The sequence below is a fragment of the Megalobrama amblycephala genome, linkage group LG6 (assembly GCF_018812025.1).
Source record: "Megalobrama amblycephala isolate DHTTF-2021 linkage group LG6, ASM1881202v1, whole genome shotgun sequence".
Classification (NCBI taxonomy): Eukaryota; Metazoa; Chordata; class Actinopteri; order Cypriniformes; family Xenocyprididae; genus Megalobrama; species Megalobrama amblycephala.
Genome location: NC_063049.1, coordinates 15,759,329 through 15,786,464, shown reverse-complemented (window position 1 = coordinate 15,786,464; position 27,136 = coordinate 15,759,329). Strand labels below are relative to the sequence as shown.

The 27,136-nt window shown below is 35.9% G+C and overlaps 2 protein-coding genes across 4 annotated transcripts in view; both read left to right on the top strand.

The window, feature by feature from the left end:
• The window catches only part of ankrd10b (ankyrin repeat domain 10b), a 31,269-nt gene extending 14,958 nt beyond the window's left edge, over positions 1–16,311 (top strand). The window contains exons 4-6 of one of the 2 annotated variants that reach the window (XM_048193110.1): positions 12,535–12,785; positions 13,613–13,711; positions 15,695–16,311. In XM_048193110.1, coding sequence (XP_048049067.1) covers positions 12,535–12,785; positions 13,613–13,711; positions 15,695–15,987 — 643 coding nt within the window. In that variant the 3' untranslated portion in view covers positions 15,988–16,311. The remainder of the gene's footprint in view (positions 1–12,534; positions 12,786–13,612; positions 13,712–15,694) is intronic. The other variant, XM_048193111.1, reaches the window with a different exon arrangement.
• Positions 16,312–16,926: 615 nt separating this feature from the next.
• On the top strand, positions 16,927–24,367 carry ube2al (ubiquitin conjugating enzyme E2 A, like). Of its 2 annotated transcripts, none has more exons than XM_048193114.1 (6): positions 16,927–17,091; positions 17,545–17,625; positions 18,476–18,501; positions 18,624–18,713; positions 22,451–22,539; positions 23,186–24,367. In XM_048193114.1, the coding sequence occupies exons 1-6, from the start codon at positions 17,048–17,050 to the stop codon at positions 23,312–23,314; spliced, it is 459 nt and encodes a 152-aa protein (XP_048049071.1). In that variant the 5' UTR covers positions 16,927–17,047; the 3' UTR covers positions 23,315–24,367. The 2 variants fall into 2 exon arrangements, with proteins under 2 accessions (XP_048049071.1, XP_048049072.1); XM_048193115.1 differs by lacking the exon at positions 16,927–17,091 and adding an exon at positions 17,153–17,194.
• The last annotated feature ends 2,769 nt before the right edge of the window (positions 24,368–27,136 follow it).

Sequence of the window (27,136 nt, the reverse complement as noted above, 5' to 3'; positions counted from 1 at the left end):
AGTTTAATCACCGTTCTATATTAATGCGCTGTTTTCACTGAACCACAAACATGCATACATCACTTAAAGATCGCACTGCACACAAAGAAACATTCAGGAGCACAGAAACTTGTCAATGCTGCCCCGTGACTTTTAATATAATGGCTTCACTACTGCATTATATTTCTCAGCAACAAGAGGGTAACTTACTGGTAACCAACTTACTGGTTTTGAAGTAATTAAACTCGCAGCTTCATTTTTAATAGAGACGCTGCACAGATGGAGGTAATTCACACATGCATCTCTCTTGATAGTTAATTCAAATAATTGCTTTAATTTTTTCATTCAAATAAATGTAATCTTACTGCACTATTTCATCTGTGTCTGATTTAAAGTGGTCAGAATCTAACGAGCCTTAACTGACGAAATAACCTTCTTTTTTTTTCTTTTTTTTACCCTTCCGGTCAAATATTGATCTGCAGACATCAATAACAGCTTATGCTGGCAATTGACCATGGTATAAGGGGGATAATCCACGGCTAGGTGTGCATTAAGTGATTTGAGTGCACTGTGCTTCATTTCGGGTGGTTTTTTGCCTCCACGTCGTGCATTAAAATCATTTAATGCGTAGCTAGCTGTGGATTATCTCTTACTTATCCATGAGTAATGTGGCATTCAAAATTACAAAGGAGAAACATCTTGTTCTTGAGGGGAAATAGGGGTTGTTTTTAATTGTTCAATTTATATTAGTGCATGTTGTTTATTGCCCTTTTGGAAATGCTTTTGAGATAATGATGAAATGTGCATTTAGCAGCCAGACAAATAGGATTTTTATTATGGCAGTCTAAGCAATGTTTCAAAAGTCTTACAGTGGTAGTGACACTGAAGCCCCAGGAAGCATTAATTCAGCTATAGTGTGTCAGATTTATGCAATTCAAAGGAGAAGAGAAGGTTTAAAATAAAAAGGGTTTTATAATATAAGTCTAAGTAGGAGATAGAAAGGAACGAGGGTTTTGGGTTTTTAATTTTATATATTTTTTAAAATCTATAAACATTCGCCTTGAATCCTAGAAAAAATAAGAAACATTTTTTTGTTTTTAATCAAGTTTTGAGTTAGTTTGCTCCTCCTTATCATTGGTGAGGTCTTGTCACTCACTTGTATTTTGTTATTTCTCAGAAATTTTCTTTTATATAATATTCATTAGACTTTGTAAGTTCAAACACGTAGAACACTTCAGAATTGTCTTGTTCACCAAAAATCTGCATGGCCTAAAAAAAAAAATGCAAAACTGGATGTTTTATCTGATTCCTCACTATTTATTTCTAGCTTTTATTTTAATTGATTTCTTGAGACCCAAATCCAGATGATACTTTTCTTTTCTGGAAAAGAAAACATGTCGGCCGGCAATGAAAATATTCTCTGGACACTTGAACAGATTGCCAAATTCCTACCTTAAAAGCTGACAAATAAGCACCATTTCCTTGTGATCAAAATGTCTGATATTCCTTCAGCGTCTCTTGGACTGGAACCAAAACAACATGAATGGTGTAGAGAAGACAAAGGAACTTTCAAGAAACAAACGTTGATGTATTGCCTTATTGCTGGAACTGTTCCTCCAGATCCCAGCGGATTTAGATTTTAAAAAAACAACAGCAACAAAAGCAATTGCTTAATGTCCTCTGTAAAATTCCTGAAAAAAATTAAGAAAATGAAAATGGATCTCTTCCAAATTCTGCTTAAATCTTGAATGCCCTGGAATCATATTTACAATTATTAACTGCACAAATGTTCATTCTCATTGTGTACTTTCAATTGGATGTCTCCAGACAGACAAATTGTTCCCTCAGTTTCTTTTTTCGGTTGTTCGTGGCTTACTGAAGAAATCCAGACTTTTTAACTATGTTTGATGGATGGACACACTTCATACATCTCTCTTCTCTTATTGAAATCTTGGTTCTTCCTTCACTCAGATGTCTTCAATTCTGTCTTTATCTACCAAGTTCAGAAGGCCAAGAAAAAAAGTGCTTTGTCACTTTCTTCTGTTCTCTCTTTCTGTGATACAAAAAGGATTGTACTCCTTTCTCTTTTAAAGCTTATTGGTTCTCATGTTGGTTTACATTCACTTTGCTCAGCTTCTTGTGTTCTTTAGCAGTGACGTACATGGCTTCTAGTGTACATTTTGTCAATTATCTTTCCTTATTGCCTTGTTTTATTTCGATTCTGCAAAGGAGGTATTTCAGATAAAATATCCAGTTGAAATTACAGTGTTTGGCCTACTGTCCTTATAAATTATGTTAAACTTTTTAAGGCACACTATACATTTGATGTTTAAATATGTTAAATATGTAACATGCTGAGCCTTCAAGCTCATGCGGACGGCACGAGACTGATTGGAACATGCACAATTCCCCGTTACTACTTCCTGTCCCTTCTCCAAAGCAAATCATGTGGGTAAAACTTCTTTTTAGTCCTAAACATAAATAGTCCTTCTGCTCAGACTATTATATGTCTGAATATAATAGTCTCCCAAAGCCCTCGATCCAGAAGTCTGGTAGGAGAAAGTGTGGTTCAGGTACTATAATGGCAAAGGAGAGCAGGGTAAAGCACAGGCTTAAATATCAGAGGGTTTGCATTACTAGACCTCAGTAGCATTAATAGCATTACTAGAATTTTTGTTTTAACCTGTCTGCATCTTTTATTCTGAGACTTTGTTCATAGAGAGAAACTGTTTGTATTTACAATGTCGCCTGCAGAATTTACCCTATGATATGATTACCTTATAATAAAACATGTTCTTTTATGAATCATCTGTCACCTTTGTCCTTATGAAAGTGGCATGATGACAAAAGAAATGAAGATTGCATTTTGTTAACTGTTACGGCAAAATTCTAGAGAACATCTACACATCTCAATGTTTTGCAGCTATTGAATTCGAAATGACTTGACTTTTTCAAGTAATCCTAGAAAAGGGGGAGAGCATTCCAAATAGACACTGCTGACTCACTCCAAGTTCCCTCAACGAAACTACACTGTTGTGGCATTAGGAGTGTTCTCACTATCGCTCCCTTCAGTATCAACACACTGGCAAACTGTTGAGGTATTTCATGCGGTGATTGGTTTTACTGATAGGACTTTTTGTACCTAGAACTTTCAAAAGACAAAGTTTTTTTAGATCTAGTTTTTGTTTTTGACCTGCATGCTTTGCTTAATTGTGCCCTTAAATCAATGCAGTTGATGTATATTTATTTCCTATTAATTTCTTTCTTTCTTTTTTTATAGACTAACCATAGGACGTATATAGGACAGGTCTAATCAGTCCCTTAGTCTCGTCCAGAGTAAGCATGGTCTGATGCTCAGGAAGTTATGTGTTAGGGCTATGGAAGAGAATTTATGAAGTTGAAATAGAGAGTAGCAAAGCATATCAGGAATGAAGAAACAAAATGAATGCTTCTGTTTCATTACTGAAATAAAACTATCATTCATTCAAGTAAAATTGTCATTTGTCAAAGTGAAACAGTTTTTGAACACTGAAATCACCAAGAAACTGTGGCAAACTTGGCAGGTCTAATGTGTATATATAAACCTATTTGACTTTTTATACAAGAAAATTGTAAGTTAAAGGAATTGTTTGCCCAAAAGTGAAAATCGTCATCAATTACTCACTCGTGTCATTCAAAGCCTGTTTGACTGTTATTAAAGGATTAGTTTGCTTTAAAATGAAAATGAACCCAAGCTTTACTCACCCTCAAGCCATCCTAGGTGTATATGACTTTCTTCTTTCTGATGAACACAATCGGAGATATTTGAATAAACACATCCGAGCTTTATAATGGCAGGGAACAGGACCGACAACTTTGAAGCTCAAGAAAGTGCATCCATCCATTATAAACATACTTCACACGGCTCCAGGGGGGGTTAATAAAGGCCTTCTGAAGCAAAGCGAATCATATTTAACAAGTGATAAAGTAAAATATCTAGCTTCCATCTGACTGCCTTCCATATTCAACGTACGAAAAACGTACGTTGCGTCAGTTATGCTTTTTTTTTTTTTTGTGAGTTGAATACGGAAGGCGTAGGACGTAGCGCAAGCGTTTTGAAGTGCGAGAGGCATTACACTTTCTTCGAAAGCTGAATACGGAAGGCGGTCTGGCAGAAGCTAGATATTTTATTTTATAACTTGTTAAATATGGATATTTTTCTTACACACACACTTTGCTTCAAAAGCCTTTATTACCCCACAGAGCCATGTGGAGTATGTTTATGATGGATCGATGCACTTTCTTCAGGTTTAAACTTGTTGCCCCCATTCACTGCCATTATAAAGCTGGGACGTGTCAGGATTTTTATTAATATTACACCGATTGTGTTCATCAGTAAGAAGGAAGTCATATACACCTAGGATGGATTGAGGATGAGTAAATCTTGGGGTAATTCTGATTTTTAAAGTGAACTAATCCTTTAATCTTCGAAACTCAAATAAAGACATTTAATGAAAACTGAATGATTTCTGTCTTTTCATTGAAAGTTCATTTCACCAACAATTCTAAAGAGATTGTTAGAGATTATAATCCATATGATATAGAACTCTTCTGAAGAGACATGATCGTTTTATACAAGGAACAGATTTAATTTAGATTTAAGCTTTGATTCCCATATAAACATTGAACAATGCACATACATAGAGCATATCAAATATGGTAAACAGAAGCTGAACCGTACTTGTTTGATGCGCGAGAATAAATCTTGTTGGTTATTGTGTGTCAAGCAAGCATGTTTCTGCTTCTGTTTGCCATACCACTTGATTAACTTTGTATGTTCGTTGAGTGTCAAAGTTTTGGTGAACTGGACTTTCAATGGATAGAGAAATCTCTGAAGTTTTATTCAAATTCCTTTATTTGTGTTTCGAAAATAAACAAAAGATTTGTAACGACATGAGGGTGTGTAAATGATGACAGAACTTTTCAAAATTTTCAAAAATGAAAATTCTGTTATAATTTACTCAAATAGATAATTTACCTAATAGAAGATAGAAAGATTTGGAACAACTTGGGGGTGAGTAAATGATGACAATAATCAGTTTGGGGTGAACTATCCCTTTAATATGCAATAAATTATTAACTACATGCATTAAAATCAACTGAATCAATATGCAGTGCAGGACCAATTCGTACAAACTCAATAGCCTATCATAAAGAGAATTCCTGTGGGTATCTGCAGGTTGGAGTAATGAGTAGGGGTGGGAATCGGAGGGTACCTCACGATACGATACGATCACGATAAATGGCTCACGATAACGATAATATCGCGAGTCAGCGATTCTGCGATAATCGATATATCGCTAGACAATCCTATAATGATACATCGCGATATTGGTCTTAATATGAAAACAAAATGCACGTGAAAAGGTTAAGTGCAGGTTAACGGATAAATCCGATCTTATATGTACATTTATGCGTCTGCGACTTACTTTCACTTTCATATGCGGCAGTTTGCGCGTCAGCTTGCTGAAGAGATCTGCGGCGATGTGTGATGCAGTAGCGTTGTCATATCTGACTCTCACATGTTTCAGTTTTAGTATTTTTGGGAGAAGTAAAATTTACATATGTAGTTTCAACAACCAGATGCATTTAGACTGAGCATAGACAGTTTTGACTGGAATGCGTCCCAGACCATCTCCTGAAGTGGTTTGAGCGATCGGATTTAAATCCGTCTCAAATGCGTTTTAGGCATTTAGGCATTTAGACCTGGTCTTTTCACGATCGGATAGCTATCCGATCAGAGAAAATGCATGAAGTCACCAGGTGCAAACAGACCCTTTGACGCTCTTCAAGCGCTTAGATATACACGGGAGCGTTCGAAAGCAGGCGTCTATCAGAGGATCCCTAATATATGCTTTCAAATGCTCCCGTGTATATCTAAGCGCTCGGTGAAGAACGTCAAAGATATCTACGACTGTCACATCAATGGTATAAAAGTGCGTCAAGACTTTGAACTTAAACGTGGCTGGGGCATCTATTTTACTCACACTGCTGTCCGCCATCCTGTTAATAACCTCTTTTTCTTAGGCTAGTTAACTTAAGTTCACGTTTCCCTCATTCATGTGTTGAGCGCCGCCTTGAAGTAGGACGCTTTGAGCAAAGAAATCTATATATAGCGCTTTATTTTTTTAAATTAAAATATCGTTATTTGGCGCAGCGATACGATTCTCGTATCGCACAGAGAAGGATGACGATATATCGCCATATCGATATTTTGTCCCACCCCTAGTAATGAGCATGCCGAAAGGTCTTTACAATTGGTCACGAAAGCTGTCTGTTAGAGTGTGGGTATAGGGTTAGGGGTTAGTTTATTTTGTATCATTGTGTACCTTTTGGCATGCCCATTACGACCTGCAGCTATCCCTGTCTCTAAAAGTTAGCCAGCATAAATCGGTATGTCAAGGTATTGCTTTTTGTTACCACCGCTTCTGTGTCTGGGTTTTAAAACGTTTTGTGTGAGAAGTATCTGTACACATGACCGGTGGCAAAATTGCTAGAAAAGCTTGACAAGCATTGGCAGCTATACATTATTTAAAGGATTAGTCCACTTTTAAATACACTTTTCCTGATAAATTTACTCACCCCCCTGTCATCCAAGATGTTCATGTCTTTCTTTCGTCAGTCGAAAAGAAATGAAGATTTTTGAGGAAAACATTCCAGGATTATTCTCCTTACAGTGGATTTCAATGGCTACCAACAGGTTGAAGGTCAAAATTACAGTTTCAGTGCAGCTTCAAGGGCTTTAAACGATACCAGATGAGTAATAAGGGTCTTATCTAGCGAATTGAACGTCCTTTCCGCTTCCGCATTCTTCATAACGCTTACGCTGAATGTTCTACGCCTTCCCTATTCTACTTACGGAACGAACGTGGCGCCAGTTTCGTTTTTTTCCGTAACTTGAATAAGGAAGGCGTAGGACATTCAGCGTAAGCGTTATGAAGAATGCGGAAGCGGAAAGTACGTTCAAGGCGATTATTTTGTTTATAAAGCATAAACGGTTGTATTTTTTTCGAAAATGACCGATCGATTCGCTAGATAAGACCCTTATTACTCATCTGGTATCGTTTAAAGCCCTTGAAGCTGCACTGAAACTGTAATTTTGACCTTCAACCTGTTGGTAGCCATTGAAATCCACTGTAAGGAGAATAATCCTGGAATGTTTTCCTCAAAAATCTTCATTTCTTTTCGACTGACGAAAGAAAGACATGAACATCTTGGATGACAGGGGGGTGAGTAAATTTATCAGGAAAAGTGTATTTAAAAGTGGACTGATCCTTTAAGGGTATTCTATAAGTTTCATTCATAATGGCTTTCCTTTAAACCGGTATAAAATATATCAGTAGGCTATTTTCCCTCATAACAGGTATAACAATCTTATAAGCGAGCCTAATGTTAAGCCAGTTTTTTTGTTTTCTTTTAAGTAAAATACTCCCTCTCGTCTTCCAAGTGGACGTTACTGCTTTTTTTTTTTTTTCTTTCCCCACACCAGATATACAATAAAATGTTATTTTAAAATGTAAAATTAACATGATTAACAAAATTTGATCAAGGCCTTTGCATAAAGCAAAACATAAATGTGCAAAAAAAAAATATATATATATATAAATAAATAAATTAATGTAAACTACTAGTATTTCCAATGTCAATTAACAGTAGCAGTATCATTAAGTCTGATAGTCTCGCACAACCCCACTGAAAATCTTGATAAATTGTGAATGCATTTGTGAATCCAATCCAGATCTTTAGCAAAACGCCTTTTAAGGTTCTAAAATTAATAAAAAGGCCACCAGAATACATCTGTGACAATAAATCATCTTGGTTACATAGTTAAAAGATTAGTTCACTTTCAAATGAAAATTAGCCCAAGCTTTACTCAAAGTCATATACACCTAGGATGGCTTGAGGGTGAGTAAATCTTGGGCTAATTTTCATTTGAAATTGAACTAATCTTTTAATAGAGGCAAATTTGTGAACTATAAAAAATTGAGCGGTCTAGGTGAGATTTAGAGTTTAGCCATGGTAATCCAAAATTATTTAAAACATCAAGAATGTTTGAAATATCTGCATGTCTATGTTGGAATGTAAGCATGTATCTAAACAAAATTAAAGTCTTTTGAGTTTGTATAGTCTTTGTAAATTAGTGTTTGATATTGTTAGATATAGAACCAGCGAGTTTTATATTGTTGGTTAAAATAGCTGTTAAAGGGATATTTCACCTAAAAATGAAAATTGTCATCATTTTCGCACCCTCAAATTGTTCCAAACCTGTATGAATTTCTTCTGCTGAACAGAAAAGAAGATATTTTAAAGAATATGGGTAACGGAACAGTTGATGGACTGATTTCTATAATATGAAGAAAAAAATTATTTTAAGGTCAATGTTCATCAACTGTTTGGTTACCCATATTCTTTAAAATATCTTCTTTTGTGTTCAGCAGAAGAAAGAAATTCATAGGGGTTTGGAACAACTTGAGGGTGAGTAAATGATGAATTTTCATTTTTGGGTGACCTATCCTTTAATTAACCTAAATCTGATTAGTAGAGAAAAATGGTTAAGTATTTGCAAGTGTGCAGTTTTAATGCAACAGCATAATGAGCATAAACATAACGTTGACAGCAGTTTACTAAAAAGTTGTCTCATTAGTGTGTTCAGTTGCTTTTTCTTTAACCATTTCATCAACTGTTGGCATCAAAGTTTCTTGTTTACAGCCACATAATGGGAAAGTCTGGCCCAAACACTAAAATATGTCTTATTTCAAAAAGCAAAGTAAATATAAATAACTTACTGTATTAACTGCCACACTTCTAATTAATTTTATTTAGATTTATTTTATTTGGAGTATTAAGTACCAAATGTCTAGAACTCAAGTAGCAGCAAGGAAACTAAATGGAAAATCAATGCAAATGAATAACCGGTTTATCTTTTACATTTACATGAACTGAAATGATCTCTAATTAAAGGTACCAGAAATCTGATGCAACTCTGAACATTGTGGACAATATGTATACAAAACATAAGAGTTTTCCGAAAATCTGGCTTTCTAAACTGAACTGGCTCTAGGTTTCGGGCATCTAATTTCAGGGATATTACACATGTGCAAGAATATTACGCCCACTTTTATTGATTTGAGTCACATTATATTATTGAGTTTGTTGCTGCAACAGCTCAAAAACCTTTCACCGCTGTAGCAAGGATAACCTTGCAACTATCAAAGTAAAATGTACACTTTCAGATTACCTGATACATTTTTCATTTAACATTTAAGTGATGTTTACCAAAAGGTTTTGTAATATATAGGCAATTTGAATGCATAATATAAGTACCTGTAAGCAGCAAATGAAACAAAGGAACATTGTATTTTATATTCAAGTCACATACAGATTTGGGCCAATAACCAACAGTGGATAAATGTGAACTATTAATCAGTTGTCCATATGATCAATGTGTTTGTTTTGGTAATTATTTCAGATTTCTTGCACCTAAGAGGTTCATTTCCAATTGAGACCTGCCAGGATGGCCACACACCTTCTGAAGTATTTGTTACAAATGTCTTTTTGACATCAGAACATCCAAGAAGCATTCATATTTTTCTTCAGATTTGGGTAGGAATAGGTGGGGAGGGTCTGTTCAATGGAAATTGTTTGATTTTTACTTTATTTGCTGGAAATTGTATTTTATTTTTAGATGTATGATTTGAAAATGTTTTATGTGTTGGAATGAATGTGCGTGTATGGACTGTGATCTAGTTAGACATTCAAAAACATGTCTGAATGAATAATATGATGATTGTTTTATAATGAATCCATGAATGAACAAAATGTTTTCTTATAGCCACAAGCAAACCCCTTACTTAATGTATGTAACTCAATGGTAGTAGCGCATGCAGGAAATCAGTTCAAATGAATCAAGTGTATTTAATGTATTTGTTACCTGATGACTCTTATTTAAGTTATTATATTTAAGTTTAAAATATTTATGAAATACTTTCTTTTGCACAAATTCCACAGGTTCAGATTCATTAAAATGAGATGTAGGGTTTGGGAGACTGCCAGCATTTTCCTTCCTCTTTCAAATCAAAATACCAAGTTCTTGGCACCTAAGCATCATGCCCTCCTCGCTTACAGTGAATTGCTTGTTCAAAATATATATATATATATATATATATATATATAAGCAAAAAAACAAAAAAAAACATATTTTGACTGTTCTGGAGGCAGACCAACAATACACATTTTCAAACCCTTCCTAATCAAACACACAATTCAGCTCATTGGTAGAGACTTCAAGCATAGATGCCTTGATCTGAATATGCCCAATTCCCTACTTTACAAGTGGTTCATAACACTACATCCGAATTCATAGTTTTCATAAAAACGGTAGGCGTAAAGTACCTAGATGATCTACTGCCAAGATTCAGAAGTGCACATCTGATGGTCCCATGAGGCCACGAGAGGTGTTGTGAATGGAAGTGAAGCAACGTAACTGACACAGTCACAAGACTTGTGGAGAACTTTGCGGATGTAGACATGAGAACTTTGCGGATGTAGTATCTCTGTATTTCATATATCCAACACACATTCATACTATACAGAACATACTTTATTAACCGTTGCAAAGTTCGTACCTCACCAAATGTAGCATCTACTCTGACGTATCTACTCTGTATGTGATACTCTATACTGAATGTGATCATTTCAGTAATGTTCTTATGGGAAAATTCCAACCTGTAGCATTGGAGAAAATGTAAAGTCAGCGTGTGCCTTGATAGCCAATCACGTTATAGTCTCGATGTCATTTGAATTGCTTTTGGAATTGTACCACAGCTAGTCACTTTGTAACTGATTGTAATCTCAATCCAAAACAAATTGTTAATGGGAAAACTTGAAGATTAGCTGATCGGCCACATATTCATGAAGAGGTGGTTTCTTCATAAAGGCAGTTTATTAAGTGTTCTGAAGTTTCAATGACATCCATGGCCTTGTATCATTTTATTTCTTATCTAGGAGGCTTCTCTGAAGTCGCTTATCTAAGTCCTGAAATGGGTAGGTCAGGTAAGGGAGATATCCAAAATGTGTTCCTGTTGGTGTGCCTCTAGGAAAAAGGGTTGGTAGACACTGATTCAGGTTGTGCCAGTTGATGCAATGGATTCAGTAATATTTTCCTAATGGGGGTCCTTAATGCATTGTGGAATGGTGTATGTTAGGGATAAATTGCTCTTATTATCCCCAGTCAGTTTAAATGTAGTTAGTAACAAATCTTGCGTCTAGTCCTAGCTTCAATGTTAGATGTAATCATATAAATAAAGAGTGCAGCAAATGCTGGCAGTTACTCAAACTCCATACAGATACACACATTTGCTTATAAGAAAGAACAACACAAAAGTGACATGTAACAAATGATTGGTGTTTGATATAAATTCTTTTGGATTGTCTGTACTGCGCTGCCATGAGTGACATGTCTGTATTCTCACTGCATTCAAGATAGATGTGTTAACAGGAGCTCCAGGGGTAAGTGTGAACATTATTTTGCCCTTGATTTTGTTCATTCATGTATTCTTTGTTTCTTCACTGCAGTAGAAAATGACAGTATTGATGCCAAATGCACACTTTCAATCCTTCCTTGTTATGTCAAATTTTAAATGGGTTTGCCTCTCACATTACCCTTTAATGCTTTACGGTATCAGCGTTCACCGTTTGAACAAATGTTCCTCTTGATGAAGCCAGGTTGCTTTTCTCTTTAACTTGCTGTACTGTTATCTTTGAGTGTTTAAAGAAGTTCCTGATCGGGTCTTTTTCGCCTTGTTGCTTCGAAGATGCCATTATTCAGCCATGGAAATGAAGATTCACCCACCATAAAACCTCTTGAGGATATGAGTTTCTCTTTTTTTTTTTTTTTTTTTTTTTTTTTTAAATCAGAAGATGGATTGGCATGATTTCCTTTCATCTTTCCAGGGCGCTTAATACAGATTCAAGAAGACATGTTTGTACTTCTACGTTATTCTATCTACAGTTATTGTCTTCTTGTTGCTGCTGCTGCTTTACTGTGTTTATTAATAGCATTAATAAACAATAGCACAATTTCCTTTTCACCATTTTTTTCAAATGTATCATCTGTCCAGTTCATCTTGCATTGAAGATAATTCTTGGAAAATCATCTGGCAGTGCCAGACTCCTTCTCAATCTTCTTGCCAGTCAATCTTGTGGAAATAATCCCGAATTATGGTCATTTTTCATCATGTTCTTGTCTACTTGTGTGTATGCTTCAATAGTTTTTCATTTTCTATTGCAGTTGAGATGTCACTACACTATAAATGTTTTTAAATTATATACATTTTCAATGATTTGTGCAATTTTTTTACCCTCATTAAAGAACATAAATGTCAGAAATAAATTAGGATATGAAATAAAGAAAGGGACAGTGTGTTTGTTTGTGTGTGTGTGTGTGTGAGAGAGAGTGGTTTACAAACATTTGCCTTAGAGCAGCAGTGTTAACACGCTAATTTTATCATTGCGCAGCATGAGGAACGCTAGTGGACTGACTGCAGCTGACCTGGCCCATGCCCAGGGCTTTCAAGAGTGTGCCCAGCTGCTTTCCAATGCCCAGAACCAGCAGCTCAGCCAGTTTAACGGCTTCTCAACCAATGGCTCTGTGTGCTTTGGGGACCGCAAGCTAATCCAAGAGCGGAGCACCCTTAATGGGGTTCCCAGCCGAAAGAGGTCCCTTGATTGCATGGAGTCTAATCACATTAAAAAGGCCAGAACAGATGGTAAGTCTTAACTGTATATTTTAAAAGTTTAAACATTCAAGCGCTTTTACACCATTCAAGAGAAGAAGACTCAACTAAACTCAATTTTGTACTCAGAGTACTCGAACACCAAATTGACCGAATTCTCTTTTGTGTCTCCTTACTCTGGAGTGGACAAATATACACAAAATGACAAAATACCCATTTTGGCGAGTATCCTCATTAAAGGGTTAGTTCACCCAAAAATGAAAATTACCCCATGATTTACTCACCCTCAAGCCATCATAGGTGTATATGGGTGTTAATAAAGGCCTTCTGAAGTGAAGCAATGCATTTCTGTAAGAAAAATATACGTATTTAAAACTTAAAATAACTAGCTTCCGGCAGATGGCTGTACACATCAGTTTACTGCGAAAGAGTGAACTCTGACCCAATGATGAACACGGAAATGCAGAGGATAGAGAAAAACAAAACGCCGGTCACGAATTAGAAGGCTAAAACGAGAATTTTTAAAGAGAAACGTCGGAGGATTTCGATATAAGAGAAGAGGAGCTTGAGATTGTTGCACAGTCCTATTTGTTTGAACAGCGAGAGGCGTCAAAGCTTTCGATAATCCTACATCGCATCAGGGGTTACTCTAAGTTGACGTGCGTACAGCCATCTTCAGGAAGCTAGTTATTTTAGTTTTTAAAGTTTTAAATATGGATATTTTTCTTACACAAATGCATCGCTTCGCTTCAGAAGGCCTTTTTGGTGTCGGGGCCAGTGAAAATTTTCAATCAGGCCTTTAGAAAAAAAAAATATTCTTGTTAAACCCTGCATTAATACCTCAGCATGTGTCATTGCAGATCTTGGTCATCAGCCAATAAATGGAGTAAACGGATCCAGCGGACAGGACCAGATGGAGAACATGCACATGGAGTTTGGGCCACCGCTGAGCACCACAGGTGGGAACCGACCCTTAAATGGATCCTTGCCTTTGGGGTCCAATGGCTACACGAGTCCAGAGCAAGACAGGGGGGACCAAATGGAGAGCTCATCCTCTCCAGTCCACAAAGAGTTGGAGATCTTCACTGTGACCTCAATGCAGATACCATGTCGTTGTACTAACTCCTATGCCTATTTGTAGGGGCATTTGCCTTTGCTTCCTTTAAGCTCTTTTGGTGATGTGTGCTTTGGGAGGGAAAATTTAATTTGGCACACATCATATGTATAAAACATTTGATCATAAGTTACTCAAACCACCTCGTCTTTTTAACTTTTGGTGGTATGCACTTTGTTCTAAACTAAAATGGAGAAGTCTTTTGCTCAGCGGAAGCAAATTGAGTTTTGTTTTGCACAATAACTTCCTTGAATGCCATTTTAATTTTGATTCCAATGCGTTGCAAGAACTATTCAATGATTCAGATATTTTACCTTCTCTCTAAAGTAGTTGCTTTTTGTTATGAGGCTGTTTTTATGCCATGAAATCGATACTTGGAAAGTATGTCAATGTTGTTTCAGTCTTAGTATGATACTGATTCACAGCTTTTGCTTGTGAATTGTAATTGCCCTGCCAACTTTCTGCCCTTGAATTTTGTAACATTGGATTTTGGTTCAGGCTATTGGTTAATACTTTTGATATGATTGCAGGTAAAATATGGGTCAAAGTAGCAAGAAAAAAAAAGATTCCAGATGAATGGATTTTTTTTCCATGTTTAAAATATAAAATATTGTGCATTTTATTTTCAATCTATTTCTTTTCTTAAACTTTTAATTACCTTGTTATGCCAAAGCATATCTTTTCATGAATGTATAGAGTACATCCATGGACCTTCGCTGTGCAGCTTTCATATGTGTGTTCCTGTTTGGAAGAGGTGCTCTTCAGTCACTTCTTTAAACTTAGACTATTTTACTATATTAGGTTGTTCTCATTCTTTCTGTTGCTGTTATTGCAAAATCTGTTGAAGAGGGTCTGTCTTGTTAGATTTATTCAGTCTCAAGTGTTTATCAGTCAGGTTATTGTATGAGGGTAAAAGTGTACCTTTTCCTTGCTAATGTTTTGGATAGCATTACACATGTAGTGTAGAAAATATTTGCAAAGTATGATATTAGCTATTAACTGAGAAAAGTTGATTGATCAAAAGTTGATTACATTGTACTTTATATAAATTCATATAAAAACTGTCATATTTCACAAAGAACAAAAGAAATTTTGCACAGCATATAGTCTATCGCATGATTGCCTACTCAGACTATTCTGAATTACAAAGGGACGTCTGACTGTAAGTGCTCATTTGAACAACGGATATGTCTGACATTGAGTTTGAGATGGAAAATGTTCATGTGTGAATGCCTAAAACTGATGCAAATGTAATTTCTTATTCTCATTAAATGTTCTGTCATTTAACAATCATCATTGACTCTTGGGTTTGTACTTGGGAATAGTTTGTAAGAACATGTTTGCAAAAGAGAGGCCATGTGCATGTTCATTTGATACTGTTTTTTTTTTTTGTAGTTTATCATCCAGTGGTTTGCACCTTCCATTGTAACCCCTAAACTACTTTGCTGCTCCCAAATTTAAGATTTAATCCTATTATTTAATGTTGAATAAATATTAAGTCATAATGTTTAATGTTGCAGCTAATGTAGGGCAGTGTGCCTGTGCAATATATTTGTAGAGGTAAGCGATACCATGACTTGAAGCAGGACTTCAATCTCAGGTTCAAATGTTCAGCTATAATCATGTTATGTAAACCAAACTGGATGTGACCCTAAACTGAACAATCTACAGAGTGCCCCTGAAATGTCCACTAAAGAATATCAACACTGCAGAATCAAATACGGATAAAAGATGAAACTTGCTGGAAATTGTTGTGCAAAACAAAAACATTCAGTTAATATTTTTTCCTTTAATGATGAGATTATAATTCATTTGTTCTCTTTGACAGCAGGACTTCCTTTAAACGGGCACTGCCATCCTGTGCAGCACCTCAATGGAGGTGACCTGACGCGTGAGAGCGTAAATGGGAATTCATCTGAGGTTGAGAATGGTGATCATATTGGGAATGTGGGTGTCTCTTTAAATCTTGGTTTCTTTGACATTGGCCTTCATCATAATGGAGACACAGCTGAGAACATGGAGGACGCAAGCAGTCAGATAGAGCACCGCAAGTCAGTCAGTGTTGAGGAGCAGTATGACCACATCACCTTCAACACCATGCACCTCTATCATGGCTGTTAGGACGTCCAATCCAGACTGGTATGCCTTTATAGATCCATAGAGAATGTGCTGAATTGCTTTAAGTCCATGTACTTTGAAAAGGTCACTGTATTTGTATTTGTTGCAAGACAAAAAAGTGCAATCCTTTTTATTATTGTTATTATTTTCTAATTTCGGCCATTTAATTCAGCTGGAGAATCCCAAAAGCTGTACATTTTTTATGCATTATTTGTAAGGACATTTGTTGTATTAATTGTGCCTACATATAAAATTTAATTGTTTACTGACGCCCATTTCTTACATAGCTATTTACTGTGTACTGTATGAATAAAACGGTTGATGAATTGACTGGATCATGAATCATGTTTTCTAACCTACAATCTCAACCCTTGACAATATTTACATTTTCACCTCTTGTAATATGTATGTAGGAACCAAAATGTTGGTTTTCACTGGTTTTACTGACCTGTAACGTTACGTTTTTGGTTGTATTTGATAGTCCACACACAGTTTTAAACTCTGACTCAAACTGCCCTCTTTAAAGTAGCCAAAACTTACATTTCCTCCTTATTATTATCGAATATGTGATTGAAAAAGATGAAAAAAATGAACACTAATCGTTTACCTGTTGTGAAATATCTTTAACGCGTCAGAGTACAAAAAGGTCGTCGTTTATTGCATTTCCCGCCTCAACCGCTAGGAGGACACTGACCTCATTCCTCCTCCTGCTAAGACCGTACCAACTGTTAGAAAAACAGGGGGACCCTTGCCCTTTACGTAGTCTGAGAAGAACATTTCAGGCAAATTATCGCATTATATTCATCCTTACCCATAAAGACTTAAACGAATAGTGACAATGTCAATCATTGGGTCTCTACAAAAACACAAAATTGATTAGTATGATGGTTTTGAGTGTCAAATACCCCCCTGTGCTGCACAGGTGGTATAATCGTGTCTCGTGAAAAGACGTCTTGTACTCAAAAAGGCATACTAATCGTCACTGTTGTGACATATACAGTTACATTAGGATTTGTTATTAGGGCTCTAAAAATAATCGCTGACGCTTTTAGTGTAGTTAAAGATGTCTACTCCAGCTAGAAGGCGACTCATGCGAGATTTTAAGCGGTGAGTAGCTGTGAAATGATAGATGTGTTTGTTTTGGTGGAATAGCTGGCTAACGTTAGCTGGTTAGCTTCGTATCACTCAGTTCGGTGGACGGTTATTAAACGTAATATAAACGATTCAAAATACGCCATTTAATGTTGTGTTTATTGCTGTGAGTCTGTCGGTAGTATCACATTACCTGTTTAAATTGCGAGGGTTCACAGAAACTCCACGTTTATTTGAGCTATTAGCTAGCTAGCTAGTGTAAGCCGGTTAGAGAAGTTATTCAAGCTTGACTTGTTTGGATGTAATTATAATAGTTTTTAGCCAATATATTTTTTAATTCTAGCAATGTTTATATAGTAAAGAGAAGCCACACTTTGTCATGTAATATTCCAGGTTTTTCCTAATCAATTATTTTGATTGACACGCTGAAAAACAGTTTTGAGTCAGTGTTTTGTGGTGGTCCCACAGGCTCCAGGAGGATCCGCCAGCCGGAGTCAGTGGAGCTCCATCTGAGAACAACATCATGGTGTGGAATGCAGTCATATTCGGGTAAGAAGAGGGTAAAGCAGCCCGATCGAGGGGAGGCTGAGCCTACCAGCACATGTATCAGGCTCCCCACGATCATGGAAAATATGGTGGAATTTTAAAATGGATATTTCCAGGCCTATAAATGAATTATGTTTAAAAATTATGCAGTTCTCTGTTAATGTTTGGGGTCAGTAAGATTTCTTTTTCTTTGAAAGAATTAATACTTTTATTCAGCAAAGACTCTTTAAATTGATTAAAAGTGAACGTAAAGACATTTATAATGTTACAAAAGTTTTCTGTTAAAAAAATTGAACTTTCTATTCATCAAAAAAATCCAATAAACACCCCACCAACCAATGCAGACAGTCACCAGATTACAGTCACTTCTTAGACGTTCTAATTCCGATTCATCATGTTCAATCACTGAAAACAAGCTCCGACAGACTCCGACAGGGGTTTCACACTGATCTGACAAAACCAGACGAGGCGTCTGTTGCTGTCTGGCGGCACTGTGTGAACTGGCCTGAAGAATCCTAAAAAAATGCATCACAAAATATCAATCAGCACAACAATATTGATAATAATGAGAAATGTCAGTGTATTCGAATTATTTCTAAAGGATCGTGCGACACTGAATAATGATGCTGAATGTTTAGCTTTGCCATCACATGAATACATTTTTAAAATATATTAAAACGTCAAACAGTTATTTTAATATGCAGCTTTTGGTGAGCGCAAGAGACTTTTTTTCAAAAACACTTTGCATGAAAATCTTACCGACCCCAAACTTTTGAAAATTAGTATGGGGAAGTAAACATACACTTCCTCCTGCCTTTGACCTGAATATTGTGTTTCATCTTTTTACATGCAGTCCAGAGGGAACACCTTTTGAAGATGGTAAGTGTCTGTCTGCTGACCCAGACACATGCACACATGGCTAATAGCATGTGTAAAGAAAATGAGTAACATTTGTCTTTCACTGATTAAAGATGCAATGTTGTTTCTGCTCTGCACACAAGGTACCTTCAAACTCACAGTTGAGTTCACAGAGGAATATCCCAACAAGCCCCCAACTGTGCGGTTTGTCTCAAAGATGTTTCATCCAAATGGTGAGTGACGCTTCCTGTTCATCTCAAAATAGAAGCGTTGTCAAAGAGAATCTAACTACAAATGTATGTACGTTTCCACACAGAATCTGCTCCTGTAGGATTTATTAATTTAAATCATTCACAAAGTTCTACACGTACCATTTGTTTTTGTTTGTTTGTTGTTTTTGTTAAAATTGGTTTATTTATAAAATGTTTTAATTAAACATTTTTTAGGAATAAACCAATTTAGCAAAATATTTAAGTGTATTGATGCAAATGCTTATTTTCTAGGGCTGGGTAAAAATATTGCTTTCTCCATTTTAATCGATTGATGCTTTTATGAACCGATATCAATTCTTAAATCATAAGATCAGATCTTTTAGTCTATGCCGTTTTCAGTTGATGAATGAACTGAACATTGTATCGCGCCTCCCATCCAATAAATCGCAAAAAGCTTCATGCTTTACTTTTGGTAGGAAACAATGTCTCAGATTTCAAATTCTGTCCATTTCATTATGAAATTCAAACAATCAATACAAGGGCTTCCCCCTAATGGTCAACATTAGGCGAAGAGAATAGTTTTAGTCGACCAAAATTTTAGTTGTGTAAACTCACAATAACAACAAAACGTTGTGCTTTTGTAAAATAAAGAAAACAAACAGGATGCTCTTTCTGCCGTCTCGTTCTACCTGAACTGGAGGGCATCAAAAAAATGAACGGAAACTCAGTGTATATTTGCCTCACAAACAGGAGACAACACTGAGTGGGGGGGTGGGGGTGTCTAAGATGTTGGAACGGTGAAGAGAGAGAGGGCAAACAGTTTGCAGTTTAGCTCAGTATTGTCCTTTAATCAGCCAATATTGTCTTAAATAGCCATAGCACTTCATCTGTTTTTATACTTGAGGTTTTGACCAAATGTAGCCTATTCAATCTTGATTTTGGTGAAATGTTGCAACGATTTTTTTTTTGTGTGTGTGTGTGTGTGTGTGTGTGTGTGTGTGTGTGTGTGTGTGTGTGTGTGAAATTATAGTTTTGGACATACATGGCAATAACAAATTAAAAAAATCAATTAAAGTAGCTACAAATGAGCATGTAAAGCAAATGTCTTTAAAAAAATTTGTTCGGAGCATGCCCCCACCCTACGCAATGTTCTCACCTTTTTCCCCCCTTACCTGTTTGCATCCCTGAATAATGTCTCCTTGCTATTTTTCAGACGCATTCATAATCAATACTTTGCCGCAAAGCACAGGCAAATCTTTGTGTATGCTTGAGCGAGGAATAGGCTATATTACATATAATAATTCTGCACACAGTATATATATATATATATATATATATATATATATATATATATATATATATATATATATATATATATATATATATATATATATATATATATATATACATACACACACATATACACAGTGGGTATGGAAAGTATTCAGACCCCCTTAAATGTTTCACTCTTTGTTATATTGCAGCCATTTGCTAAAATCATTTAAGTTCATTTTTTTTCTCTTCATTAATGTACACACAGCACCCCATATTGACAGAAAAACACAGAATTGTTAACATTTTTGCAGATTTATTAAAAAAGAAAAACTGAAATATCACATGGTCCTAAGTATTCAGACCCTTTGCTCAGTATTTAGTAGAAGCACCCTTTTGATCTAATACAGCCATGAGTCTTTTTGGGAAAGATGCAACAAGTTTTTCACACCTGGATTTGGGGACCCTCTGCCATTCCTCCTTGCAGATCCTCTCCAGTTCTGTCAGGTTGGATGGTAAACGTTGGTGGACAGCCATTTTTAGGTCTCTCCAGAGATGCTCAATTGGGTTTAAGTCAGGGCTTTGGCTGGGCAATTCAAGAACAGTCACGGAGTGTTTGTGAAGCCACTCCTTTGTTATTTTAGCTGTGTGCTTAGGGTCATTGTCTTGTTGGAAGGTAAACCTTCGGCCCAGTCTGAGGTCCTGAGAAGGTTTTCGTCCAGGATATCCCTGTACTTGGCCGCATTCATCTTTCCCTCGATTGCAACCAGTCGTCCTGTCCCTGCAGCTGAAAAACACCCCCACAGCATGATGCTGCCACCACCATGCTTCACTGTTGGGACTGTATTGGACAGGTGATGAGCAGTGCCTGGTTTTCTCCACACATACCGCTTAGAATTAAGGCCAAAAAGTTCTATCTTGGTCTCATCAGACCAGAGAATCTTATTTCTCACCATCTTGGAGTCCTTCAGGTGTTTTTTAGCAAACTCCATGCAGGCTTTCATGTGTCTTGCACTGAGGAGAGGCTTCCGTCGGGCCACTTTGCCATAAAGCCCCGACTGGTGGAGGGCTGCAGTGATGGTTGACTTTCTGCAACTTTCTCCCATCTCCCGACTGCATCTCTGGAGCTCAGCCACAGTGATCTTTGGCTTCTTCTTTACCTCTCTCACCAAGGCTCTTCTCCCCAGATAGCTCAGTTTGGCCGGACGGCCGGCTCTAGGAAGGGTTCTGGTCATCCCAAACATCTTCCATTTAAGGATTATGGAGGCCACTGTGCTCTTAGGAACCTTAAGTGCAGCAGAATTTTTTTTGTAACCATGGCCAGATCTGTGCCTTGCCACAATTCTGTCTCTGAGCTCTTCAGGCAGTTCCTTTGACCTCATGATTCTCATTTGCTCTGACATGCACTGTGAGCTGTAAGGTCTTATATAGACAGGTGTGTGGCTTTCCTAATCAAGTCCGAATCAGTGTAATCAAACACAGCTGGACTCAAATGAAGGTGTAGAACCATCTCAAGGATGATCAGAAGAAATGGACAGCACCTGAGTTAAAAATATGAGTGTCATAGCAAAGGGTCTGAATACTTATTACCATGTGATATTTCAGTTTTTCTTTTTTAATAAATCTGCAAAAATGTCAATTCTGTGTTTTTCTGTCAATATGGGGTGCTGTGTGTACATTAATGAGGAAAAAAAATGAACTTAAATGATTTTAGCAAATGGCTGCAATATAACAAAGAGTGAAAAATTTAAGGGGGTCTGAATACTGTCCGTACCCACTGTATATAAAAGGCTCATTATGGTTTAGTATCCCCTTCAGTATATATTTAAGTAATTAAATGAATATAAATTACAATGTGCGATTACTCAACTAATGACTTAAACTATTAATAGTCGACTAGAATTAATACCGTTTTGGAGCTCTTTAACAGATCATGGTTGCCGCCTCAGATCAAGCGAAGCAGCAGTGAACTGATCATCTTTTCCCCTTTACTACTAGTTACAGCACGAGATAAACATGAATGGACATCAGAAGTATGTTAAAATATACAGTGCAACTTCCTGAAATGCTTAATGTATGTAGTACCAACTGACTCCCTGTATAGTTTACAGCATTAGTTGATTTTGTTTTGTTTTTTTGCCTTGTATTGTACCTGATATATACAAAATCATCAATTCGAAATGAATCAGAATCAGCTTGTGAAATCAAATCAAATTGTGAAATTTGTGTCAATACCCAGCCCTAATATTTACTCTTTCAATATTTCAAATCCATTATCAAAGTTACTGCTGTCATATTTTCTGTACAGTATTAGTAAGAATTGTTTAGATGTTGTTTTGGAAGCATTCTGTTACTACTTTTTTTTTTTTTACTATTTTAGAAAAGGTTCATGCATTATCATATCTTTTTATTATTATTTATTTATTTATTTTTTGGACTGTGAATGTAGTGAATATGTTGCTCTTTTTTTTTCTTGTTTTTCTCAGTGTATGCTGATGGCAGTATCTGCCTAGATATTCTTCAGAATCGTTGGAGTCCAACTTATGATGTTTCTTCTATTCTGACATCAATCCAGGTATGTTAACAAACTTTGTTTTACAGTTAAATATGTTTTATACAGCTTGTGGACATTATTAAATCTGATAATTGTATAATTAGATTGCTTGTAGTGATTTTCTGTTTTTTTTTTTTTTCTTGTAATTGTAACTTTACTTTCCAATGGACACTTCACATTCCTGGGGTTCTCAGAAGTGGATCTCTTCATAGTTCAATAACTTCAATAGCATTGAACAGGAGACCACAGCAAATATAATTTTTGTATTTCCATTTGCTCCCATAGTAAAAATCTGTGCTAGAGTTTCCATGACTTGGGGAAAAAATATAGAGATTGATTACTTTCCTTTTAGACTAAACATGTAAATGAACGGCAAGAACGCATTAAAGGTATTCAGTTTTTCAGTACGAAAGGTGTCACTTCAGTGGCCCCTAAAGTAATAATTAACAATTTTTACAACGGAAGTGATTCAATCAAAAACCAACTTTAGCTTGATAATAATTTTCCTATTGTCACTGTGAAGCTGCTTTGAGACAATGTGTATTGTGAAAAGTGCTATATAAATGAAGATGACTTGACTTGATGAGAAGAGAGAAAGATGTCAAATTTGAAAAGTGTCCATTGTTATACTCGTGAGGCCTAAAATTTGATTTCTCTTTCTTTACAGTCCCTTCTAGATGAGCCAAATCCCAACAGCCCTGCAAACAGCCAGGCAGCACAACTGTATCAAGAAAATAAGCGAGAATATGAGAAACGGGTGTCAGCGATTGTAGAGCAGAGCTGGAGGGACAGTTGACCACATTCACAAACCATGTTCTCGCTGAAACTTTGTTTTCCTTTTGTTTGGCTCTGTTGTTGGAGGATAGTTTTTCTAATCTCCATTTTTAAGTTTTTATGCACTTTACTCATGCAAGATTGTGATTTGTTTTGTTTTATTTCTCTCCCACATTGGACTGGTTTTCAGCCCTCTTTAAGATCGCTGAAAGGGGAAATACCCCTGGTGTATAAGGCTCGACTAATTTTGCATCCGGCATGAACATGCAGTAATTGTCCTTTTTTGCAAAATGCATTAGCATCTCTAAAAAAAACAAAAAAACAAAACATTATGGATGAGTCAATCAAGGCGTTCTAATCTGGATACATGACTCACTAAAAGACTTTAATCTAAGTCATAGTAGTGTTGATGAAAATGTTCTTGGTGCTTCATTGTCAATTTTAATATCATGGTTTCACTCAAAATGCAGTTAAAAGTGTCCTTTTAATTTCTGTTTTGCTTCCTTTTCTCTTGATTCGTTATGCTGGTTTAGTCACGACTCTTCTTGGCTCTGCCAGAGGCGGGTTGGCATGGTACCACATGCGTGGTCAGAATCTCCAGTACGCACTGAAAACACATAAGATGTTGATAGACGGATGTGAGGGTTTATATAAATGATCAAATTATGTTGACACAAAATGGCAATATGGTGTGAAGTATAAAATATATATATTTACTAGTCAAAAAAAAACTGAGATTTGCTGGAGTTACTCCAAGATAAAAAAATTTAAATATATATATATATATATCCTTCTAAATCCTATAGAGATATACGTTAACTGCAGTTATTTTCATGGCTTGCATCACAAGTCCAATCAATCAAGTCAAATAATGTCTTCAGGTCTTTTCCCAAACCCTTAATCTTTGCAGATGTATTCCCTGTTACATGCATGAATGACTGAGTGTGTCCTTTCCTCTACTAATCTCTTGTATATACAAATCACATCAGAATTTTGTGTACAGATTTTGCACTGGTAGGCAGTCTCATTTTCCAGCACTTGTAAATAGGCTACTTAAATAAAAGGTGAAACTATCTTTTGTGAGTAATGCTTTACTGATACTTTACACCTTATTTCATCATTCATTAAGGCCTGTTCACACCAAGAATAACTATATAACAATAACCATATTAGTGTCCATATCAGCTGGAGAGAAAAAAATAAAAAATGCTCCGAAAGTGATTTCAACGATATAGTTTCTCTGACATTATCGTTATTATTGCAGTGTGAACTGCTATTCTTTCATTTTTAGAACTATATATTCATCATTATTGTTATAGTTATCATCCTTGGTGTGAATGGGCCTTTAGTCTGTCATATTAACAGAAGTTAAACATAAGAATCTTTCATCTTTTCTATTTAAGTTCATTTTCAAATTAAATACACTATGGCACGGTTTCACAGACAGGACTTAGTCTAAACCAGGATTAGGCCCTATTTCAATTAGGGTATTTAAGTATCTTTTAGAAACATACCCTAGAAAAAAAACATTACTGGTGTGCATCTTGAGACAAACCTATAGCACATATTTTAAGATATGTCAGTGCAAGTTACTTTCAGTTAAAACAGCTCAAACATGCATTTTAGTCTAGGACTAGCTTAAGCCTGGTCTGTGAAACCAGGGGAAAGTTAAATGAAACAATTTTATTCTAAGAAACAGAGCATGCAAAGTAGATTATGCAATACAGAAGAGCTAAAGACAAATTTTTGGTCAACATTTGCGATGTACTTCAACCCTTCAATTAAAAAAAGTTACACATAGCTCCATAGTGGAAAAAATGTCTGTCAAAAAATGGTCATAAATATTTTAGCTTTGGAGCACAGACTTAAGTTCGGTCTCGTTTTAAAAAAAGACCCTTGGCAGATTATTGTTGAAGTAAAAAAAAATGTTTTTTATATTTTATATTTTATGTTTATGAAAAGGATTTATGAACATTATTTTATATAAAATATATTTTATGAAACAAACTCTAAAACTGCTAGAAAAGCAAAGCCATAAATCTAAACTAGTCTTGGTCCACATTTGAGGTTGATATCTCAAAAAATGAGCTTTAAAACAGAACTAAGTAACTTTTTTACCTTCATAAATAGTTTTCTAAATCCTTAAGATGGTTAATTGACTTGTAGTGGTGTGTTTGAGGTGTCCACTAACCCCCTCTGGCACGTCTACGCCAGAAAACAGCACTTGCAATTTGAGCTGCGCCGACCTGACACAATCTCGCCTCATGTTCACGTTCACGCGAGAGTGACAAAATGCTTTATGGTAATTCAAAAACAATGTATATATTATGACTTTATAAGACAATTTCGAAAATTACCCACCTCCATCGAGATTTCTTGTACTGTATTTGCAAAACTACTGCGCTGGTGAGCGTTGTAGTCCAGAGCTGCGCTTGCAGTATGTACGACAGTGTGATTCACTGAAGGAACCTGTAGGGGGAGCTTCGCAAATCTTACTGAGTTCCGCTTTAAATAAGACTTTGTTTGGGCGCAGTATCAAATTTTCCCCATTAGATGCCAGCAAAGCTCCACTGGTGCACATGTAACCCCTTTCTGTTCAAACTGCCCACTCTAAAGCGAGACTCGAACCCAGGTCCGCCGGCATGGGAGTCGGGCCCTCTAACAAGGAGACTAAAGACCGCAGTCTAGGGTCAGTCACTAGATCGCCTCTTGAGATCATGGGAGTGAGATTTATATGCACAGCTCTTACAGGCCTATGTCTGTTACACACACACAGTGGTTGGTTTTGTGATTTGCAGTAGAGTTTTTCCTCAAATATTGCATGCACACACACAATTTATTACACACATTACAAACCACACTCTAACATACATACTAACACACCTACACAATTATAGCTGCATAAATTTATCTAAATGGCTTTTTAATATGCATATGCAGAAAACAGGAATAAAGCGAGTATTTGCTTTACAGGCCAAACCTGAGGAAATTACGGAAGAGGATTAGGGCCAAGCAATAATAAAAAAATAAAACCATCTCGAGATTAAAGTTGTTAAATTTCGAGAAAAAAGTCGAGATAAAATGTTGAGAATAAACTCATTAAATTATGAGAAAAAAGTCGCTAAATTACGAGAACAAATTCGTTAAATTACAAATTTGTTCTCATAATTTAACGACTTTTTTCTCATAATTTAATGACTTTATTCTCGAAATTTAATGAATTTGTTCTCATAATCTAACGACTTTTTTCTCGTAATTTAATGACTTTATTCTCAACATTTTATCTTGACTTTTTTCTTGAAATTTAACGAGTTTTTTCTCGTAATTTAATGAGTTTATTCAACATTTTATTTAGACTTTTTTTCTCGAAATTTAACGAGTTTTTTCTCGAAATTTAACAACTTAAATCTTGAGATGTTTTTATTTTTTTATTATTGCTTGGCCCTAATCCTCTTCCGTAGAAAATGGCACCATCTGGTAAAAAGATAAAATTTAAATTTTGAAGCCTTGCCAACAAAATGAAAGCCTATTTACAAAGATTGCATAATTTTATAGTTAAATGACCCTGAGATTAAAAATTTCAATGGGGACATTTTTGTCCTTAAGGTCCTAATTGAAACTATTTTGTGTACCTAGAGTAAAATAGATTTATTAAAGGAAATTGGGGTAAAATAATACAATTCCAATAAAAATACACACCTGTGCCAAAATTTATGCAGCTGGCATTAACACAGGAAAAATGATAAAAAAAACCCCCCAAAAAACCCCAAAAGGTCACACAAGGGTTAAGGCCTTATCTAAAGCTAACTTTTTTTTAATAAGCAGAAAAGCCATGAAACAACAC

What these genes read in the sequence shown, in the direction of transcription:
- ube2al (XM_048193114.1), top strand. Translation starts at nt 17,048, where the DNA reads ATGTCTACTCCAGCTAGAAGGCGACTCATGCGAGATTTTAAGCG. An exon ending in TGGAATGCAGTCATATTCGG is followed by an intron (nt 17,626 to 18,475) that starts GTAAGAAGAGGG and finishes TTTTACATGCAG; the next exon opens with TCCAGAGGGAACACCTTTTG. An exon ending in AAAGATGTTTCATCCAAATG is followed by an intron (nt 18,714 to 22,450) that starts GTGAGTGACGCT and finishes TGTTTTTCTCAG; the next exon opens with TGTATGCTGATGGCAGTATC.